Genomic DNA, 20,594 nt, shown 5'->3' with positions numbered 1-20,594 from the left:
TCCCCCACTGTCAGCCCCCTGTGCTGCTTTGTGCAGGTGAGGAGGACCCCCCTCAGCTCTTCCAGCTGGCATGGGTGGGCCATGGTGGGTGTCGGGAGTCCTGCTTTGCAGTGAGATAACGAGGCCCTTCATCATCAGCCTTTCCAAAATGACCCACCCTTCTTGTCTCCATACCATAATAAAATGAGCATGTCCCTGCTTGTCTGGGGCACCTCTTTTGTTAGGTCAGACCCCAGGGTGAGGGCTCTGTTGGCAGGAATGCATGGAGGAAGGCTCAAGGCAGGGGTGGGGCAGGAGGGGCTGGCCTGGTGGAGAGGGTAAAAACCAGGGACAGCCTGTCCCACTGAACCTCGGCCTGGAGGCCTCAGACACACAAGCCATGCTGTGTCCCTCACTTACTCCAGGGACCATAGTCAGTGACACATGTGGGTGGTCAGAGCAGGCCTCAGCAAGAAGGAGGGGGTGGACAGAGCCCCTGGCATCAGACACCATGAGGCAGGAGCTCTGTCTCCACCTCACATGGGAGGAAACCCAGGCCCCCAGCCTACACTGGGACTGTGCCCACACAACTAGCACACATCCAGGGTGAGCTGGGACTTCTACCCAGAGCCCAGCAGCAAGGGCCACACAGCAGGACCCATACTGGCACTCGTGCCCCAGAGGCTGGATGGTTGCACTGTGTGCCTCCTCAGGAGGGCTGAGGGTCGTGAGGTCCCTCCTGCAGCAGTGGCCAGATGAGACTCACAGAGTGCCCTCTGTGATTCCTCTTGCAGGACATCAGACACAGGTTTCACTGCCCCTGGAGATGAAGCCAGGGCAGGGCTGACAGAGATGAGGGAGTCTGGGTGGCTGGGGACTTCCCATTTTGACCAGGTGGTGGCTCCACCATATAAAAGTCCTCACGCAGACACTTGAGATTGGCAGTTTACTGAATGAATATTACACCTCAGCAAGTGGCTTACTCCTCCCCTAAAACAGACTTCTGGCAGAAGCCCGGCCTCACCCTCTGTGGCACCAAGGACCAGAAAGGACCTCAGGGAAGTGCTTGCAGTGAGGGGGTGGGGTCTGGGGGCCGAGCACAGGCAAGGCAGTGTGGAGTGGAAGAAGGGTAGGGGAGGCAAGAACACCCACCAGGCGCTCTTCCCACCAGCCAGAGGCAGACACGCCAGACATAAGCCACCGCAGCCTTTGCCAGGAGCAGTGTGACTTAGGTGGGTCCTGGGGCAGCCAGAGCTCAGTTGGGCAGGTGGCCAGTCCAGCTGGCCCTTGGGATGACAGGTGGCAGAGGCCAGAGGCCTGTGGGGCAGTGGCCTGGCCGGGGAGGAGGGGTGTTTCTCTGACCCCCAACCCTGCAGGTGAGAGAGGCCTGGAGCCCTGTCTATACCGCAGCCTCTCCTCCGCTCTGCCTGGCAGGGAGGCCACACAGGAACCTGTGCTCACAGGGGACCAGCCTCCACAGCCTCCACGGTCTTGTGAGCAGCCAGGGCCTTCAGCAGCCAGGTGGCCAGCAGGAGCTCAGCTCCCTGGACCACCACGATGGCAATGGCACAGCTGCCCAGGGCCTGGATGTTCCCGTGCAGCCACTGCAGCATCGCAGGCCCGCAGCCCTCCAGGTGCACGACTTGCCCGGCCGCGTCCTCGTCCAGGCGCAGTGCCCCCAAACCACACTGGGTGTTCACCAAAGCCCCGTCTTCCCAGGGACGGATGCAGCAGGACGCAGGGAGGCTGCAGGCCTGCGTCCCAGGAGAGTCGCAATTAAAGGACCTGTAAGGTGCACCAAGCTCAGTCCTGAGCAGGTCATCTCCTGCGGGCTTTCAAACTCACGTCCACACACACGGGCACTCACACAGGAATGCAGGCCCACATGGGAACACATGCATGCACACACATGTGCACACACACACACACACACACTTGCACACGCACATACAACACCAGCTTCCCGGGGCCCTGTGCCTGACAGCCCTCTGCTCTTGCAGGCAGGCAGAGTGGCTGTCCGTCTGGAGGGGACAGTTCAGTGAGAAGGCGGAATGGACAGATAGTGTTTGAGGAGGTGAGACTTCCCTCCGCAGGTGCTGCGAGCTCATCTGAACAGGCAGGGTTGAAGCAGAAGGTGGACAGAGTCCACCAGAGGCTTTCAGAACAGTCTGCACATCTCACGGGAAGTGGCAGCACTGAGCAATGACAAGGGACGGGGACTGAGGGGGGCCCAAGGTGGTTGGGGATCACTACTGCAGGGGGTCTTCAAGGGCCCTGGGCCTCCCATGGGCATGCAGAGGCCTGCCCACAGGCCTGGCTTTGTGGGGCTAGACCTCATCTATGGGGCCCCTGCTGAGAAGACCTGCAGGTGACACACACCTTCTCATAGGCTGGCTCAGTCATCGATGGAGGGCACCTCACTGTGTGTGGGGGGGTACTCACAGTGCACCTTAGCATCGAAGGGCCCAAATAGTCCTAGAAACTCTTGGGAACAAATGGTTAGTGTCCTTTGAGTTCCTCTCTTGTGGCCATCTGTCCTGGGTATCTCAGGGAGGACAGGCACTGTTCAGGGTGTCTGTGCACTGGGGGAAGCTGACAAAATAGATACCCAGGAGCAGTGCACAAAACACTGCATTGAGCCTGGGGTGCAACTCCGTGGTTGGGCACTTGTCTTGCATGTGCAAGGTCCTGGGTTCCATCCCCAGAAGCATACACAAAAAGTAGTGCATCCTGTCCCCAGACAGACAGTTGTTGGTTTTGTTTTTTGTGGTACTGGGGACTGAATGCAGAGGTGCTCTATCTGTGAGCCAGATCCTCAGCCCTTTTTATATTGAGACAGAGACTCACTAAAGTTGCTGAATTGGCCTTTAACTTGAGCTCCTCTTGCCTCAGCCTCCTTAGTCGCTGGGATTATAGGCCTTTGCCACTGCACCCAGCACAATGTTTAATCTCTCTCTCTCTCTCTCTCTCTCTCTCTCTCTCTCTATCTCTATCTCTATCTCTCTCCTTCTTTCTCTCTCTCTCTTACACACACACACACACACACACATACACACACACACACAGGAGGAAAAGCTGTGGAGTCATAAGCTAGGGTGACATCCTGAGTTAACCTGAAAGTTACTTTCTTTTGATGTTGAGACAGCCAACTGTTGAAAAAAGGTGAAGTCTGTTGGTGTGGTTTCTCCATAAGGACCCTGTTTCTGCAAAGCCCTGTCTGGACCAGGACTAAGGAGGCCCATGAGCCAGTGGCCCAGAGACCGTCAGGTACCCCTGCACTTCACAGGTGGGGGTGCACATTCATGTGTGAACTTTTTGGAGGTGAGTGTGTGGCTGAGGACACATGAGTGCATATGCTTATACACATGTAAAGCCCAGGAGTGCGCCCTGTGAACCTGTGAGTGTGTGCACACAGTGTGTGGGCACATGTGAGCACATGTAGGTGAGTGTGAGCCCCCGGCCGTGCCCCTCCTCCCCCAGGCCAGGACTCACAGATTCTGCTGCCAGTCCTGGTAGGATGCCACCCCGCAGCACCGCAGCCCCAGCTGGACTTGGTCAAGGAGGAAGCGCAGGTCTGGGCTGTCCTGGTAGTGGGTGATGGCCACGTGCAGGGTGTGCTGCAGGCTGTCCTGCAGTGGGCCCCAGAGGGCTGCCACCAGGGCCCCTGCCATGGCCTCGAGCGCCAGGAAGAAGAGGACAGCCCCACAGAAGCAGCGCAGTGAACAGCTGTTCTCGCAGAGGGCGCCCAGGCAGCCGAGCAGGCTCACCGCGCTGACTGCCAGTGCCCCCAGCACCAGCACCAGCATGGGGTCTGGGGGCACGATACCCCCCCAACTGCCCCCCAGAGACCCCTTGACAGCCAGGCCCCAGAGTCCCACAGCCAGGGCCAGCAGGGCTAGCAAGGAGAAGAGGAAGTTGGAGAGAAAAGTCAGATACTTGAGGCAGCTGTACCCCATGGGGAGGGAGGGGGCTGGGCCTCCCCCCAGGCCTTTCTTCCAGCCTTGGTGCTTGGCCCCAGAAGGACAGCGGCGGCGACTCCAGGCCCCCACCTGGTCCTCCCTAGGTGGAACAGTGTGGCTTGTGGTGGGTGATCTGTTTGTGAGGACGGGGGGCTCCCAGTGGGCAGCATCCTGCAGAGGGAAGAGGAGCTGGTAGACCTTGCTGGCAAGACCTCATGATGGTCAGCAAGGGGTGAGGCCTCAGCAGCAGGAGTCAGGGCGGACCAGGAAGCTGGATGGTGGAGGGAACGGGAGAGAAGAGGCATGGGGGCCTTTAGGCTTGTCCTTCTGGGCTGGGTAGTAGAAGGGACAGCAAGGGTCCTGGTCTGCTGCTTGTGTGGGCCCAGCCTCCTTTAGAACAGAGCAATGACCATACCCTAAAAGGTCTGCAGTAAAGATTCATCAGGGTGGTGCTCAATAAATGCACTTTCTCCCCTTCCCTGCATACTTGTGCAATTCAGGGGCTGACTTGGGCCTTGCCCGGGCCTGACCTTTGTAAGTCAGGCACATGGCAGGCAAGGCTATTTTTTCTGTGTTTGAAACAGATCTGTTTAGGTCAGCAGTGACTTTGTGTAGTCACAAAGGGGGCTTCCTCACCCAGGCCAAGAAAGGCAGGCCCGCAAAGAGAGGGGCTGGTCCCAGTGGCTGCCCTCCTGCCTCCCCCTCTGAAACCAGTTCTTACATCCCAGGATCTATAAGGTTGCTTCATCAGCTGAACCCTCACCAAGTGTGGATGCTAGATGGGCCCTGTGGTAGAAGATGCAGGAAGGGACAGGCCAGGGTCTGTCTGCCTGGTTCCCAGGGCAGGGAGAAAGGTAGTCAGGAAACTGGGAAGGTCATCTGTAAGAGGCAGTGCCTTCCAAGGGGACACTTGGCCTTCTAGCAGGGTGCTCAGCCAAGCAGGCAGGCATGAGAGGGGCTTCCTAGCCTCTCTGCTGGGTGAGGGAAGCCCCTCAAGTGTCCAGTTCTGCTGGTGAGAACTAAGAAGCTGTGGCCCGGAGCCTGGACCAGGATCCCATGCCAAACGGTGCTACCAGGGCGAAGCTGTCTGACTGCACTGAGACCTGTGTACTCAAACTTGAGCGGAGCTGAAGAGAATTATTTACCCCCTCCCCGGGGTCCCTGCAAATCAGTAGGAGCAAAGAGACAGGCTGCTAGAGCCCAGCTGGCTGGACTGGTGCTCTCTGAGGCAGTGGGCATCCACAATTGGCTTCAAGGAATCTTTGTCTTCCCCTTCTGCTATGCGCTGGGCCAGACTTGCCCCCAGGGCCACAAGACCTGCCAGAGGCTGGCATCAGACTGAGAGAACCACAGCAGTGGGCAGGGAGCTGGCACCTGATTAGTGAAGCCCCCAACCCCAATTTCGGCAGCTTGTCCTCTGGCATCTGCCCAAAAAAGGTCTCAGCACACAAGGCCGGGTGGGTTGGGAGCTGGGCAACCCTGCTAGGGGATTCAGGGGGAAACTTTCCACCCCAGAGGCCATGGGCACTGGCTTACCTGGGACAGCAAGGGGCTCCTTTCCCCTTCTTCCATCCCCTGTGCCAGGAGAAAAATCCTTCAGCACGGGAGCTAGCCCAGGCTGCTGGCTCTGCGGTGCCACTGTGCTCCTGGGCTACTCTGCAAGCTGTGGAGTCCAGGGACTAGGGAGCTGTGAGCCCCACGCGCTTGCCAGAGTCACAGTGGGATCATGTGAGGAGTCACACTCTAGAGTTAGGGCGGCCCCTGCTTGTGCAGGGGCAGATGGTCTTTCTTCTTGGCCCTGAATCCTTTTTTTTTTTTTTGGTGTGGGGGATTAAACCCAGGGACTTGTGAACACAAGGCAAGCACTCTACCAACTGAGCTATATCTCCAGCCCTTTGGCCCTGAATTCTTGGCCTGGCTTTACGGATCCCCTCAGCTCTTCACAGGTGCCTGATGAGTAGAGCTGCCTGGGTGTGTGCCTCGTGGCTCTGACCCAGGGCCCTTTTTTTTTTTATGGGTTTCAGTTTTGCGGTTTCACTGGCTGCTTCCTCAGCTCCCCAGGAGATCAGACCCACAGAAATTGGTTCACAGTACCAATCCCAGTGGACCACCAGAGTCTAAGTGCCAATTTATTTCCCCAGCATATGCATTGCAAGGAAGGAAGAGCTACCTGTCAGTTACATTCTTCTCGGTTGTAAGGTACCAGGTTTACAGTTCCACCCTCTGAGCCTCTCAGGAGCAGGACTTTGTCAGGGTCATTGTTGGGTCCTTGCACCTGGGATAAGCCTGGGCACATATTCACCATGTGGACAAAAGTATATTCTGGGCTGGGGATGTGGCTCAAGCAGTAGCGTACTCGCCTGGCATGCGTGCGGCCCAGGTTTGATCCTCAGCACCACATACAAACAAAGATGTTGTGTCCGCCGAGAACTAAAAAATAAATATTAAAAAAATTCTCTCTCTCTCTCTCACTCTCTAAAAAAAAAAAAAAAAAAGTATATTCTGGGGCCCTCAAGACTGGATCCCCACCCACCACCAGCTCTAGGCACACCCGGGATTCCCTGGGCTTTTTGGGGTGTGGGAGGTGGAAATGAGCTTTTCAAAGTAATCATGATGGTCCCACAGGTCCTCTGGAAGCCTCAGGGGAGGGGTGTCAAGGAGCCTCCTGCCCATGTGCTTTTATGGCAGGAGAAAGGGTGGCCTGCGGATCTGTTGCACATCCCGAGCCCCCCACCCCACCATGGGCTTCTATCTTTGCCATTCAAGGCTCCTCCTCTCCTGGAACTTCAGAGCCACCATTGTTCTTTTTTGAAGTACTGGGGATTGAACCCAGGGTCCACCACCATTGCCCTTGGTCATCACTTTATAATCCCGCCAAATGGACTGTTTGATGGCCCCCTTGACCGCACCTGGGTGCCTTGACTTTGGTCATCCCTGAAGTACCCTTCTTGCACTGTCATGATTGGCAAGAGCTCTCCCATGTTCTCAGCCAGCTTTAGACTACCTCCTCCATGTAGGCCTCCTCTGCAGTCCAGGGAGCAGTAGTCTGCCCTCCAGTCACACATTACATTCTTTTTTATTTTTTGGTATTTGAAATTGAACCCAGGGGTGCTTAACCATTGAGCCACATTATTTTTATTTTGAGACAGGGTCTTGATAAATTGCTTAGGGCTTTGCTAAGTTGCTGAGGCTAGCCTTGAATTTGCTTTTCTCCTGCCTCAGCCTCTCAAGATGCTGGGATGACAGGTGTGTGCCACCAAGCCTGGCTCCAGTCACATTTTATATAATTCCACTATGTAAAACATTTACTGTCGGGTTCAGGTGTGGCTCAGTGGTAGAACACTTGCTTAGCATGTACAAAGACCTGGATTCCATCCTCAGCTCTGCTAAATAAATAAATAAATAAATAAATAAATAAATAAATAAAAAAGAGTTCTTGACATGCTATGACATGGATGAAGCTTAAAAACACTGTAAATTACATAGGTTGTGTGCAGTGGTGCACGCCTGTAATCCCAGAGGCTCAGGAGGTGGAGGTAGAAGGATTGCAAGTTCAAAGTCAGCCTCAGCAATTTAAGGAAGTGCTAAGCAACTCAGTGAGACCCTGTTTCTAATAAAATACAAAACAGGGCTGGGGATGTGGCTCAGCGGTTAAGTGCCCCTGAGTTCATTCCCCGGTACTCCACCCCTCCCAATTTATAACTGACAGGAGAAAGTGGGAAGTAGACATGGAAGGAGAGGTCAGACAGATTCTAGGTGGTTGAGAAAGTGCAGAATCACAACATCATTCAAACAAGATGGACTTTATTCAAAATGTGCTCAGAATCATTCTCTGTGTTGAGCTGGGCTGTGGCTCAGCAGTAGAGCAAGATTGTCTAGTATGTGCGAGGCCCTGGGTTCCATCCCCAGCACCTAAAAAAAACCCTATTATTTGTGTTAAGACTTGGCATAGCGCTGTGTCAAGCACCTCACCAGATGTGTCCTCCATCTTGACAACCCACACATCTAGAGCCCGCCAAGCTGCTCCCCCAGCAGGAATCCCAACAAACCCAATGACTGGGCTCTGACTGCTGTTTCAGTGGGTGACTCTCAGGCAGTCCTCTCATTCCCTCAGTGCTCATTCTGGGTCCAGCCACCTTTGGTCCTTGGCTGCCACCACAGGGCATTAGCCTTCTGCCCCTTCCTTACTGTCCATTCTCCATTCAACCTCCACAAGAGCCTCAAAAATGTAACAGAAAGCAAGTCTCTCAGCCCTCCAAAGGCTTCCCACCGTGCCTAGAACAGAATCGACGCCTTCCTATGTCTGACAAAGCTCTTCCTGATAAGCCTCCCCTCAACCCCACTGCCCGCTGGCTGCCTTGCTGGCCCTCATTGTCCTGGACCACCCAAGGGCACCTCAGGCTGCTTCCCACTGCTCTTCCTTCGGACTCCTGCCAGCATACTTCGTCGGGGACTCTGCTCCAACCTCCACTTCTGGGAGGTCTTTCTTGATCTTCTTCTGTTTTCTTTTCCTTTCGAGGCTGGTGATTGAACACAGGGACTTGAGTAGACACTCTTCCACTGAACTACACTCCCAGCCCTGCCCGTCTTATTTCAGATAGCTTGCACTGTCCCCAGTCTGCTCTGCTTTGGTAGTATTGCAACCTGACATTACAGATGGGCACGGTGATCTGCCTGCTGGTAAGTCCTACCAGGACAGAGGTCTATCACCAGTGTAAAAGTCACACCACACACCAGGAAAGCAATCGGCACATTTTTGTGGATTTGATGAATAAGCCAAATAACTGCTGAAGTGGAAGTTGGAGAACACGTTATCAACACTGACATCGTGATAATAATGACTATATCAAGGAAATTAAGAGGTGGGTGTGGGGAGGAAAGGAGAATAACAATTTAATTTTTAAATAAGTATTTATTTAATTTTTAAATTGAACAATGAGGTTAAAAGGAATGACCTTTCAAAAGCTCCCAGAGACTCGTAACTTCTTTTTTTTTCCCATAATCATACACGAGATTAGCTACAAAATTCGCAGGGCCCAGGACATCTGAAAGTTAAGTGTCAAAACGGAGCATGAAATCAAGACCAAGGCCTCCGAGCAGCGAAGACTCGGCCGGTGGACCGCACTGAAGCCGGTCCTGGAACATCTACATTAACTAAAATGCGGTTTAAATTCTCTGGAGTGCTGTTTCCCTCCGTAGAACCCACCGAGGGTTATTCTTGCGTGAGATTTCCGGCGCGTGTCTCTTCCGGGTCTTCACTGTGCCGCCCGCACTGACGTCTCTCAGACACCTGCTGCGTTGAGCCGCGGGGCCTCGGCGGTGCTGCCTGCGCCTGCGCGCGGCCGTTGTGGGGGCCGGAACTCGGTTTCCGCACTGCGCGCCCGGCGGAGTTTATTAGGTGACGCACCGGACGCCGGCGACTGGCTGAGCCGGGCGGCGAAGCTGGAGCGGCGGTGGCGGCGGCGGCGGGAGGCCGGGGCCGGGGCTGAGGCCGGGGCCGGGGCTGCGAGGCCCTTGGGACGGCAGGGGGCGGCGGCGGCGGCCCGGGGCCCGAGCGCGGAGGCCGGAGCGGCCGCCATGTCCGAGAGCATCGTGAGTGCGGCGGGCGGGAGCTGCCGGGATGAGGCAGCAGATTTGCCGGCGCCGCGGCCGGGCCCTCCGCGCCCGCGCTCGGCGTCCGGCCGGCCCTGTCCTGGCCACCGGGGAAGGCCAGCGGGCGCAGGCGCTCCGGAGACCCGGCCGGCGCCGGCGCGACTCCGCGGCCTGCGGGTGCGCCCCTCCTGCCGTCGCCGGGCCCCTCGGGGAGAGCCGGGCCCAAGGCGGCGGCGGGGAGCGCCCAGGGCCTGGCTGCCCGGCGCAGGGCGGACTCGGCCGCCCGCTTAACAGGGTGATTTCACTTCTGCCCGACGTTAGGGATCGCCAGGCTCCTCTTCCTCTGAAAGTGAAAAATGTCAGTGCAAATTCGAGGGAAAAAACCAGAGAGACCGTCGCTGGTGGACTTGGGGAGTTTCCCCTCCAGCGTAGACGTGGGCCGGGAGGTACAGTCCGGTGGGACAGTTGTGGTCGACCTTACGGAGTATTCGGAATTTCTGGGGTGGCAAAGCAGAGTTCAGCCTTCAGCCCTGGGAAGCCTCTGCAGCTGTGCCGGGTATCCTGAGGCACTTCGGCTCTTCTTTCTGGATGTCTTGGTCTCTGGGAAAATTCAGCTTTTGCATTTAAGGCTTTTCTCTAAGGGTTGCCTCTCCGTCCTTACGGCTTGCTTTAGGGCTCCCTGTCCGACCCCTCGGTGTTTCCCTGCTTGCAGATGGTGCATGAATTCGTGTTCCAAGAGAAACCTCAGAAACACTCCTTTTAAAAATAAAGTTTTACTGTCATTGGTGACTTGCCTAGAAATAGGTTAGGGTTAACAGATCTACTTTCAGACTTTCTATTTAGTTTAATAGAAATTTTTTTACCGAGTCAAAGCAACCTTGTACAGGCAAGACCATTTTCCACTAGTGAATGTAGGCTGGGCTCCCACAGATAGCTTTGTGTGTCTGTAATAGAGTCTTTCAGGTTGTGAGGGATTAAAGTTGACCTTTCTTCTGACATTGAGTTTAGAACTTTAAAAACTTTTTTTTTTTTTTTTTTAATTTAAAGGGAAGTCTCTTGAAAATCCCTGTGGGAAAAATGAGTTTTATGAAGATTTTTGGGCTGATTTTTTTGAAATTTTTTTTATAATACTGGGGATTGAACCCAGGGCGCTTTACCACTGAACTACAGCCCCTGCACTTTTTATATTAGTTTGAGATAGGGTCTTGTTATGTTGCCCAGGCTGGCCTCAAACTTATGATCTTGCTGCCTTGATTTCCTGAGTCACTGAGATTATATGTGTTCATCAACACACCTGGCTCATTTTCTTTTTTTTTGACACAAAATCTATCTATGTTGCCAAGACTGGTCTCAAACTCTTGGATTCAGGTGATACTCAGCCTCCTGAGCAAATGGGACTGTATGCATGTGCCACTAAGTTCAGCCTAATTTTCTCACAAACAGGGAAACCTAAGTTACTAAGAGGCTGTGGCCAGGTCTGTCTCTTCTCTGTGTTTTGCTTTGTAGCTGTCAGGGCCTAAGCCAGTATATTCCTCAGTACAAGTTATGCTTGTTTTTTGTTAAACCCAAATGCTGCAAAGCCAAATGAAAGTTATTAAAAAATGAGAAGGTCATTCTGTATAGGAGAGTCTATGTTATTATTAATTAGTTCGAGTGGAATAGACAAAGTCCAATAGACCTTAATCCACTCTGATGTTTTATAGAGTATCCTTGGAAATCTTTTTTTGGACAATGTCTTTTGACTTTTTCATCTGCAACAGGTTTTTTTTTTTTTTTTAAGTACAGTGCCTGCTGAGAGGAGAGAGGAAAGAATACAAGGTTTGCGTTTTCTGGCATGTTCCTGTGTCTCCCCTCCCACCCCTCAGGGGGTTTGGCAAGAGCTGCCCTGTTTGCAGCAGGGCATGCCAGTTCATGCTCCCTAACTAGAATGGGAGCTGGCACAGTGGCAGCATAATGTACCCTCAGAAGGGCTTGATCACATAAAAATCAAGTCCTAGAAAGTAATGCCCTTGTCCAGTAGCTGGGCAGTCCTTCAATCCTTTTCCAGCTTGCTATGAAAATGTTTTTAAAAACCTAAAGTTTGGGGCTGGGGTTGTGGCTCAGAAGAAGAACGCTTGCCTAATATGCATGAAGCACTGGGTTCGATCCTCAGCACCACATAAAAATAAAAGATATTGTGTCCACCTATAACTAAAAAATAAATATTAAAAACCCCCCAAAGTTTACAGTGGTGTTTAAGATCTTAATTTCTTTAACTTCACTCTTTTTGTTAAATAAATTAGGCTTTCTGTGATTCTTATATATGTCAGCCTAATTAATGTCTATGCATATAACAAAGTGAGATTCCAGTTATTTGTTGGGTGTGGTGGCACATGCCTGTAATCCTGGCAGCTTAGGAGGCTGAGGCAGGAGGATCGCAAGTTCAAAGTCAGCCTCAGCAACCACGAGGTGCTAAGCAACTTAGTGAGACCCTGTCTCTAAATGAAATACAAAACAGGGCTGGGGAGTGGCTCAGTGGTAGTGCTTTTGCCTCATATGTGTGAGACACTGGGTTTGACCCTCAGCACCACATAAATATTTAAAATAAAAGTATCATATCCCCCCACCAAAAAATAAAAAAGAATCCAGTCATTCATAATTTGTGGTGGGTCTTTTGAGTTTTTGGGATCCTCCTGGGACTTTGATCCTTGCTGGGATCACACCCAGCTCTTTCATGTCACTCTGTGCCAGTGCAGAAGTATGTGTGCCTCCTGGGCTGGGGCTGGAGTTGGGGCTCAGTGGTAGAGCGCTTGCCTGGCACGTGTGAGGCACTGGGTTCGGTCCTCAGCACCACATAAAAATAAATAAAATAAAGGTATTATTGAAAAAAAAAGACAGTGTGACAGGAGCTGGGGCTCAGACTAGAGCACTTGCCTGGCATGTGTGAGGAAATGAGTTTATTCGTATAAATAAATAAAAAGTCTATCAATAATTAAAGAAATATTAAAAAAAAAGAAGTGTGTGTGCCTCCTAAGTTTGAGGAGAGAGAAGATTTCAGATGTACCTTTATAAATAAAGATTAAATATTGAACTTGTATTTTTTGGGGTGAAACTCTTAAGGATTTCTCTTAGACTGCTCTGTGTGTTAATGAACCTCATCCCTCTGCTTCCTCCTAGGAAGATTTGAATTGGGTATTGAGGGGATGGCAGGATTTGGTTTTCAGTTTCAGTGACTGCAAATGTAAGTTTTGGTAATAAATCAGGCCTCACTAGGCTGTGCACTAACTGTCTTGTGTCATTTATAACAGATAATTCGTGTCCAGTCTCCAGATGGGGTCAAGCGGATCACAGCAACAAAGAGAGAAACAGCTGCAACATTTTTGAAAAAGGTGTGAGCATTTACCTTAAGCTGCCACCCAGATCACTCAGGCTGAGCATTTACCTTTCAAGGTCCAAGGTCTTGTTCATTGTTCACCCCCCAACTGTTCCCACCTGTGTTTTCTCTTTTCCACATTTCCTCTCTTTCTTAAGCTTTTTTTTTTTTTTTTTTTAAGAAGGCGTCTTGCTAAGTTGCTCAGATTGGCCTCAAACTTATGATCCTCCTGCCTCAGCCTCCTGATTTGCTGGAATTATAGTAGTATACCACTGCTATAATACACAACTTGGTCACAACTGATCACTGCTTAAAATGTAGGACCAAGAGCCAAAGTATTTTGCAGGAATAATATTTATGAAAATGAAAATTTGGAGGGGAATTGTTAAAGGGTAATTGTTAAAAATGTGTAGAATGATTCTATTCTGTGTTGTCCTTCAGGGCTGGGGTTGTGGCTCAGCAGTAAAGCGCTTGCCTCACACGTGCAAGACCCTGGGTTTGATCCTCAGCACCACATAAAAATAAATAAGTGAAATAGATATTGTGTCCAACTACAACTAAAAAAAAAAAAAAAAAAAATTGTAGAATGATTCCACTGTGTTTCAGGGAAATTAAAGGCATATACATTTCTGTATGAGCACAGAAAGTGAGTCATGTGAAACACCTGGGTGTGATTCCAGCAAGGATCGAAGTCCCAGGAGGATCCGAAGTTTAAGGCCACCCTGGGCAATTTATCACGACGCTGTCTCAAAATAAAAAGGGGCTGCTCTGCCAGGTGTGGTGGCGCACGCCTGTAATCCCAGTGACTCAGGAGATTGAGACAGGAGGATCGTGAGTTCAAAGCCAGCTCAGCAATGGCAAGGTGCTAAGCAACTCGGTGAGACCCTATTTCTAAGTAAAATATAAAATAGGGTTGGGGATGTGGCTCAGTGATCCAGTGCCCCTAAGTTCAATCCTCAGTAACCCCTCCCCCCAAAAAAGAAAACCCCAAAAGGTACCCGGGTCTTTTTTATTTTGAGATGGGGTCTTATTATAAAAGAGCAAGCTTAGGGCTGGGGATGTGCCTCAAGCGGTAGTGCGCTTGCCTGGCATGCGTGTGGCCCGGGTTCGATCCTCAGCACCACACACAAACAAAGATGTTGTGTCCGCTGAAAACTAAAAAATAAATATTAAAAAATTCTCTCTCTCTCTTTAAAAAAAAAAAAAAAGAGCAAGCTCAGTGGTAGAGTGCTTGCCTAGCATACACATGGTCCTGGATTCAATGTATGTGTGGTACTGGGGGTTGAACCCAAGGTCTTATGCATGGTGAGCAAGTGCTCCACCACTGAGCTATATCCCCAGCCCTTTTTTATTTTTTATTTTGAGATAGGGTCTTGCTAAGTTGCCCAGGCTAGCCTCAAAATTGAGATCTTCCTGCCTCAGCCTCTCGAGTAGCTGGGATTATAGGTGCTTGTCACCATGCCTGTCCTAATTAAGTTTATATCACTAATTCCATCTTTTTTTTTTTTTTTTTAAAAACTCTCTCTTTATTTATTTTAGTTTTTTTCGGCAGACACAACATCTTTGTTTGTATGTGGTGCTGAGGATCGAACCTGGGCCGCACGCATGCCAGGCGGACGTGCTACCGCTTGAGCCACATCCCCAGCCCCACTAATTCCATCTTAAAAGCCAGGTACAGGGCAGGGGTTGTGGCTCAGCGGTGGAGCGTGTGCATAGTGTGTGCAAGGCTCTGCATTCAATCCTCAGCACCATGTAAAAATAAATAAGTAAAGTTATTGTGTCCAACTACAACTAAAAAATAAATATTAAAAAAAAAAAAAAAAGGCCAGGATCAGCAGCATGCATGAGGCAGGAAGATTAATTGAGTCTAGGAGCCTGAGGCCAGCCTGGTCAATATAGCTCTCATCTCGGGGGGAAAAAAATAGCATATTGTAGGATGTCAGTTGTTGGTAAAGAGCAACAGGCAGAACAAGTATTAATTGTGGACAAGACTACAGCTGACTTGGAGAAGCCTGTGTAGCTCCTACCTGGAGTCACTCCTGACCTGCATCATTTTTTGTCAGAATTTCTGTGATGAGTCTTTTTTTTAACCAGGCACATCTTTTTGTTTAGTGGGATAGTTCCATGTGGTAGTTCTGAGTTATCCTCATAATCCCCATCCTGCTTGCTTTTCCTGTGTACTCTCCAGGTCTGCTTCTGTCTGGTGTTTCTCCTTAGCCTGATCTATCTGGACCTGCTGGTGGCACTCTGAGGTTTTGTTGACCTAAAGTTGTTTCCATTTTACCTTGTTTGAGGGTTGTTTTCATGAGATGGAGAATTCTGGTTCACCAGGCTTTTATTTCCCCATTTCAAGATGTTCCATCATTTTCTGGTCTCCACTGGTTTCTGGGATTTACTGGTTTGTCTTTGACGTGCCCAGCAATGATTTTCTTTATATTTATCCTACTTTGGTTTTCTGAACATCCTGGATTTGTTGTTTGATGTTTTTTTAACTTTGGTTTTTGGCCATTCTCCTTCTCTCTTTTTTGTTGCTGCTGGAGATTTAGCCCGAGGTGTTTTACCACTGAGCTACATCCCCCTGGGTGCCACCTTGCCTGGTGACCACTTTCTCTTGAACTTCTCTGCCTTATCCTCTTCTCCTGGTGGTCATTTGTGACTGTCCTGTGGCTGCCTCAAGTTCTGTTTGGTTTTCTTTCATTACATCTTCAGATCATGTAGTTTTATGTCACCTCTAGAAAGGTTCCTTTCTCTTTTTGTGTCACCACTTATCTCAGTCTGCCCCATCTGACGGTAAGATCCCTGATGGCAGGGAGGGACCTTGTCTTTTTAAATTCAGTGTTGTGTTCTCAGCACCCAGAACTCTAGCCCAGGAAGGAGTTTCATATTTGTTGAATGAATGGATGAATGTTCCCAGTATCTCACAAAATGCCTGGCTTAGTGGATATTTCTTACTGAATTTGCAGTATTTTGCATTCTTATTTTCTCTCTGTAGTTTGGTTTCACAATTGAATTGAGTTTTTATAGTTGATTCAGAAGTAGAAATTAATCTCTTCACTCATGGCTGTAACTCTTGCTCGTTTCAAGCTCTTTTTTTGGTATTAGGCATTGAATCCAGGGGTGCTTGACCATTGAGCCACACCCCCAGCCCTTTTTATATTTTCTTTTGAGACAGGGCTTACTGAATTGTTGAGGCTGAGCTTGAACTTTTAAGTTTTTCTTCCTCAGCCTCCTGGTTGCTGGGATTACAGGTATGCACCGCTGTATCAGACTCTTCAGTGGTGTTTGATGGATGGGGTTGCGTATAGTGAAATTGAAACATTTTACTAAATCTCTGTTGTTTTGGGGCTTGTTGTAGGTTGCAAAGGAGTTTGGCTTCCAAAACAATGGCTTCTCAGTGTACATCAATAGAAACAAGACTGGGGAGATAACGGCATCGTCCAGCAAATCCCTCCACTTGCTAAAAATCAAGTAAGTGCTCACCTAGGAGAACACAGGGAACGGGAGGAATCACCACTTCTGATCGACCTGGGGCTGCCCAGATCTTGCCTATCTCCTCACTACTTCAGTTATGGTCCTGCTGACTGCTAGCACTATAGGTGGTTGTGTTGCTCTGCAGGTGTGAAGCACTCAGACTGGGTCGCCTGTTGAGTGGGTTTGTTATTGCTTTGGGTTTTTTTGAGATAGGGTCCCTCTGACTTGTTCAAATTGGCCTCAAACTTGCCATCCTTTTACCTCAGCTTCTCAAGTAGCTGCCGTCACAGGCATCATCCCCTGCTCTGGGCTCGGTTGAGCTGATGTGGTTGAGCAGGTTCTGGTTGTGTGTCACCAAGGAGAGGGTTATTGTCTTGGATTCCTGTCCACACTCAGTTGCCTGTCCAGAGGGAAGGACCTTGGAGGCAGCTGTGTGCGGCAGTTACACCTCACCAGCCTGCTTGCTGGGATGGAGGACCTCATCCATGATTTCTTTCTTTCTTTTAGTTGTAGATGGACACAATACCTTTATTTATTTATTTAACTGTCCATCCATCTATCTATTTATTTATTTAATGTGGTGCTGAGGATCGAATCCAGTGCCTCACATGTGCTAGGCAAGCACTCTGCCACTGAGCCACAGCCCCAGTCCCCTCGTCCATGTTTCTAATGGTGGTCTTGACTTTCTTGAGGCTCTGTATAGATCTTTCTCCACTGTCTTCTGGCTCCATTTCTGATGCTCAGAGTGCACTGTGATTCTAACCGGAGTTCCTTTCTAGCTGGTGTATATTTTTTGTTCTTGCTGTTTTTTTTTTTTTGGACTGTAGTGGGGATTGAACCCAGGGGCACTCTACCATCAAGCTACATTCCTGGCCTTTTAAATTTTATTTCGAGACAAGGTTTTGCTAAGTTGCTGAAAAGCTTTCCTTGAATTTGTAATCCTCCTGCCTCAGCCTCCCGCATATGTGGAATCACAGGTGTGGGCACCACCATGTTCAGCTCCTTCCAGCTGCTTTTGAACTGAAGATTTCACCTAGGGGCACTTGACCACTGAACCATACCCTCAACCGTCAACCCTTAGAGTCTTGCTGTGTTGCTCAGGGCCTTGGTAAGTGGCTGAGGCTGGCTTTAAACTTGAGATCCTCCTGCTTCAGTCTCCAGAGTTGCTGGGATTACAGGCATGTGCCACTGTAACTGGCTATTTAAATGTAAAACTTGAAAAAAAATTCTTAAGTTGACACAAAAAATTGTACACACTTATGAAATGTATGGTTTTGTTGTATATATACATTGTATCATTCAATTCAAGGTAAGTATGTCTAGCTTCTCAAATATGGATGATTTCTTTATGATCAGAACTTTTAAAATACCTTCTTCTGGTTTTTTGACCAACCTTTCCCCATCCCTCCCTCCTGCTCTTCCCCAGAGTCTGGTAACCATTATTCTACTGTCCACTTCTATGAGATCAGCTTTTTGTGTGTGGTGGGGAGGGACTGGAAATTGAGTCCAGGGCCTCACACATGCTAGGCAAATGCTCTGCGACAGCTACAGTCCCAGCTCCAAGACCAACTTGTTATAATATGCAACATTTTAAACGTGTGTAAAAGTAAACAGAATACATGGAGGAATCCATAGTCCCCTCCCTCAGCTTGAGGGACAATTAATTCATGGCCACTTTTGTCCTATCTGTGCTACTGTCCACCTCCCATATCTTTCATTGTTTGGTGTTTCTCCCTCCTCTCCTTTTATTATTATTATTATTTTTTAATGGTGCTGGGGATTGAACCCAGGGCCTCATGCACACCAGGCAAGCATTTTACCACTGAGCTACATCCCTGCCACTCCCCTTTTTGTTATTTAATTAGGTGCTGAAGCCTAGGGCAGCGTGTGTGTTGATGTGTTTGGGCTTGTTCAAATTGGCCTCAAACTTGCCATCCTTTTACCTCAGCCTCTCTTTGGGTGGGCACCATCACACGCAGGTCAAGATGGAGGGTGGTGCAGCTACTCTGGGGTAGCCCTTTTTATTTTTTATCTTGAGACAGGGTCTTACCTTTTTAAAAACAAACAAATCCAGGATCTTCTTGTTGCCCAGGCTGGCCCTAAACTTTTGGGCTGAAACGATCTTCCTGCCAACCTCCCGAGCGCTGGGACTGTAGCTGGAGTCCCCCGTGCCTGGCCGTCTTCACTTCTGTTTCAAAGTCTGGTTTCCTTCCCCTCTGTCTGTTGGTATCGAATGCTCAGGGCCATGCTGTCCACAACTCCTTCCAGAAAATTTCTCTTTTGCTCTTTGCATTTTGCTTCTGCGTGTTTCGATTCAAGCACTGAGTCCTTGGCCTACCTCTCAGTCTTTGTGCTGTCATCTCTGCCCATGCTTGCTCAGAGTGCTTGTTTCTTTTGTGTCTGTGGGGTTTTAGTTTTAGAGGTTATATTTGACCAAACTTCATCTTGGGGAATTCTAAGAGTTTAATGGCTTTTTTGCAGAGAAGGCTCCTGTTTATTTTTGTGGGCACAAGGGGACCTGTGGAGCCAGGACTCCTCACAACTCTTACCATTGGGTTTTGGCCTAGGTTTCTTCCAGGATGCATGGCCCACTACCCCTGGGACCCTTGGAGGTGGCTTTTTCCATACTGTGTGGAGGGAGGCAGGCAAGATTTCTCTTTGTGTTTTGAGCCTGTGGCTTTCCCCAGTTGTTCAGATGTCCTTCTGATTTCACATGGAAGTTTCAGGCTCAGCAGCCCACCTGGGGCAGGGAGGCTCATGGCCTGTCTCTTGTTGTTCATTGAATGACTGTAGGCCCAAAACCCTTGAGTTCCTGATCACAGCCTTGGCCCTGCGGCAGCTCTGAATTGTATCTCCTGGTTTTGTTGGCTGTACTGCTGGATTTTGGACCCCTGGGGATTTCCTTTACTTTCTTGAGAGCTCAGTTTGTTTTTAGGGTATATTTGTTAAAATTTACCTCAAGTCTGGGCCAGGACTTTGTAGCTGGAGGCTGTTTAGGACTTCTTAATGTGCTGTTAGAAACAGAAATCTCTGATTACAAGTTGGTAGTTTTGTCACCCTTGAGTTATAGAGCAAGGCCAAGGCCAAGGCCAGAGCGGCTCCTTCGTGTTTTGCAGTGCATGTATCCTCGGGGTTAGCTCTCCTGGCCACTGCTCTCCCTTCAGGTTGCTCCTCAGTGCTGTGGTGGGCCATCCTGTCAATCGTCTTTCCTGTCCTCCTAGACAGCTAAGTGTCTGCCAGGTGGTTCATGCAGCTTCTCTTCAGGGCTGGCCCTGTTTCAGTGCTGTGCGGCACCTTGGTCCACGTGACCCGCAGAGCTACTGTGAACAGCCTGTGAGTTGAAATGCTCACTGGTCTCTATTCAGCTTCCACAGGTGACCGTGTGTGTCTGTCCATTACACACAGAGTGACAGATACCAACCATTGCTGTAGAAAATGAGGCTTATAGCAGCAGCCTTGGGAGCAGACTTGAAAGAGCTGCTTCTTGGAGCCACCCCTGTGGGAGGGGAGGCGCTTGGCATCTGTTTGTGGACGTCGGTGGGCGGCAGAAGTGTCTCTCATGTTATAGGGAGTATTAAGAAGTCATCTGAAGTCATGATTGGATAGGAGCATCTTTTGTGAGGGGTGTTGGGTGAAAAGAGTATGATGTGAAAGTGGTGCCCTCTTGAAGAGCAGTGACCTTCCCTCCAGTTCTGTGTGCATGTTGAGCTGGCACATGGTGTGCGGGCCCTAACAGAGGGCTGAGGGTGAAAAGGGAGGTGGGGGCTGCATGGAACAAATATGAGGAGCTGCCTAAGGCCTGGGTGACCACAGTGTTGACTCCATTCTTGTATGTAAAGTCACACACAAGATGTGTGTATGTCACCGCTTCTAAAATAAAGTGGTAAGTGAAATTATATTACAGCGGTCCTACTGCTGAAGCATGTAGAGAATTTGGCTGGGTGTGGTGTTGCACGCCTGTAATCCCAGCAGCTTGGGAGGCTGAGGTAGGAGGATTGTGAGTTCAAAGCCAGCTTGAGTAATTATATGAGGTTTTTAAGCAACTTAGCGAGACCCTGTCTCTAAATAAAATATAAAAAGGGCTGGGGATGTGGTAGAGTGTCCCTGGGTTCAATCTCCAGTACCAAAAAAAAAAGAATTATGGTCTCTTACTTTTGGAAACTTTGTGATGTAGGAGTTCAGGACAGTGACAGTTGCCTTTTGAAGATGTCAGAGTTTGCATATCCAGGTTGATGTGCACA

General features: G+C 49.9%; 2 protein-coding genes across 4 annotated transcripts in view; one reads left to right on the top strand and one right to left on the bottom strand.

Moving 5' to 3' along the window:
* Positions 1-951: 951 nt before the first annotated feature.
* Tspan10 (tetraspanin 10) lies at positions 952-5,510 on the bottom strand. The gene is made up of 3 exons (XM_027955531.2): positions 5,475-5,510; positions 3,472-4,109; positions 952-1,764 (listed from the first exon to the last, which is right to left on the bottom strand). The coding sequence occupies exons 1-3, from the start codon at positions 5,508-5,510 to the stop codon at positions 1,437-1,439; spliced, it is 1,002 nt and encodes a 333-aa protein (XP_027811332.2). The 3' UTR covers positions 952-1,436.
* A 3,909-nt stretch (positions 5,511-9,419) lies between these two features.
* Nploc4 (NPL4 homolog, ubiquitin recognition factor) overlaps positions 9,420-20,594 on the top strand; it is a 49,020-nt gene continuing 37,845 nt past the window's right edge. Inside the window, exons 1-3 of one of the 3 annotated variants that reach the window (XM_027955467.2) lie at positions 9,420-9,530; positions 12,818-12,898; positions 16,238-16,350. In XM_027955467.2, the coding sequence (XP_027811268.1) occupies positions 9,516-9,530; positions 12,818-12,898; positions 16,238-16,350 (209 nt within the window). In that variant the 5' untranslated portion in view covers positions 9,420-9,515. Of the gene's footprint in view, positions 9,531-9,871; positions 9,977-12,817; positions 12,899-16,237; positions 16,351-20,594 lie in introns of those variants that run through there. The other 2 variants (XM_027955466.2, XM_071603016.1) reach the window with 2 other exon arrangements.

This window comes from Marmota flaviventris, chromosome 17 (genome assembly GCF_047511675.1).
Source record: "Marmota flaviventris isolate mMarFla1 chromosome 17, mMarFla1.hap1, whole genome shotgun sequence".
In the NCBI taxonomy this organism is placed as follows: Eukaryota; Metazoa; Chordata; class Mammalia; order Rodentia; family Sciuridae; genus Marmota; species Marmota flaviventris.
Note: the sequence above shows the minus strand (reverse complement) of the source record. Positions and strands in the feature narration are given on the sequence as shown.

What these genes read in the sequence shown, in the direction of transcription:
- Tspan10 (XM_027955531.2), bottom strand. Translation starts at nt 5,510, where the DNA reads ATGGAAGAAGGGGAAAGGAGCCCCTTGCTGTCCCAG. An exon ending in GGAGCCCCTTGCTGTCCCAG is followed by an intron (nt 4,110 to 5,474) that starts GTAAGCCAGTGC and finishes TTCCCTCTGCAG; the next exon opens with GATGCTGCCCACTGGGAGCC. An exon ending in CAGGACTGGCAGCAGAATCT is followed by an intron (nt 1,765 to 3,471) that starts GTGAGTCCTGGC and finishes TGCACCTTACAG; the next exon opens with GTCCTTTAATTGCGACTCTC.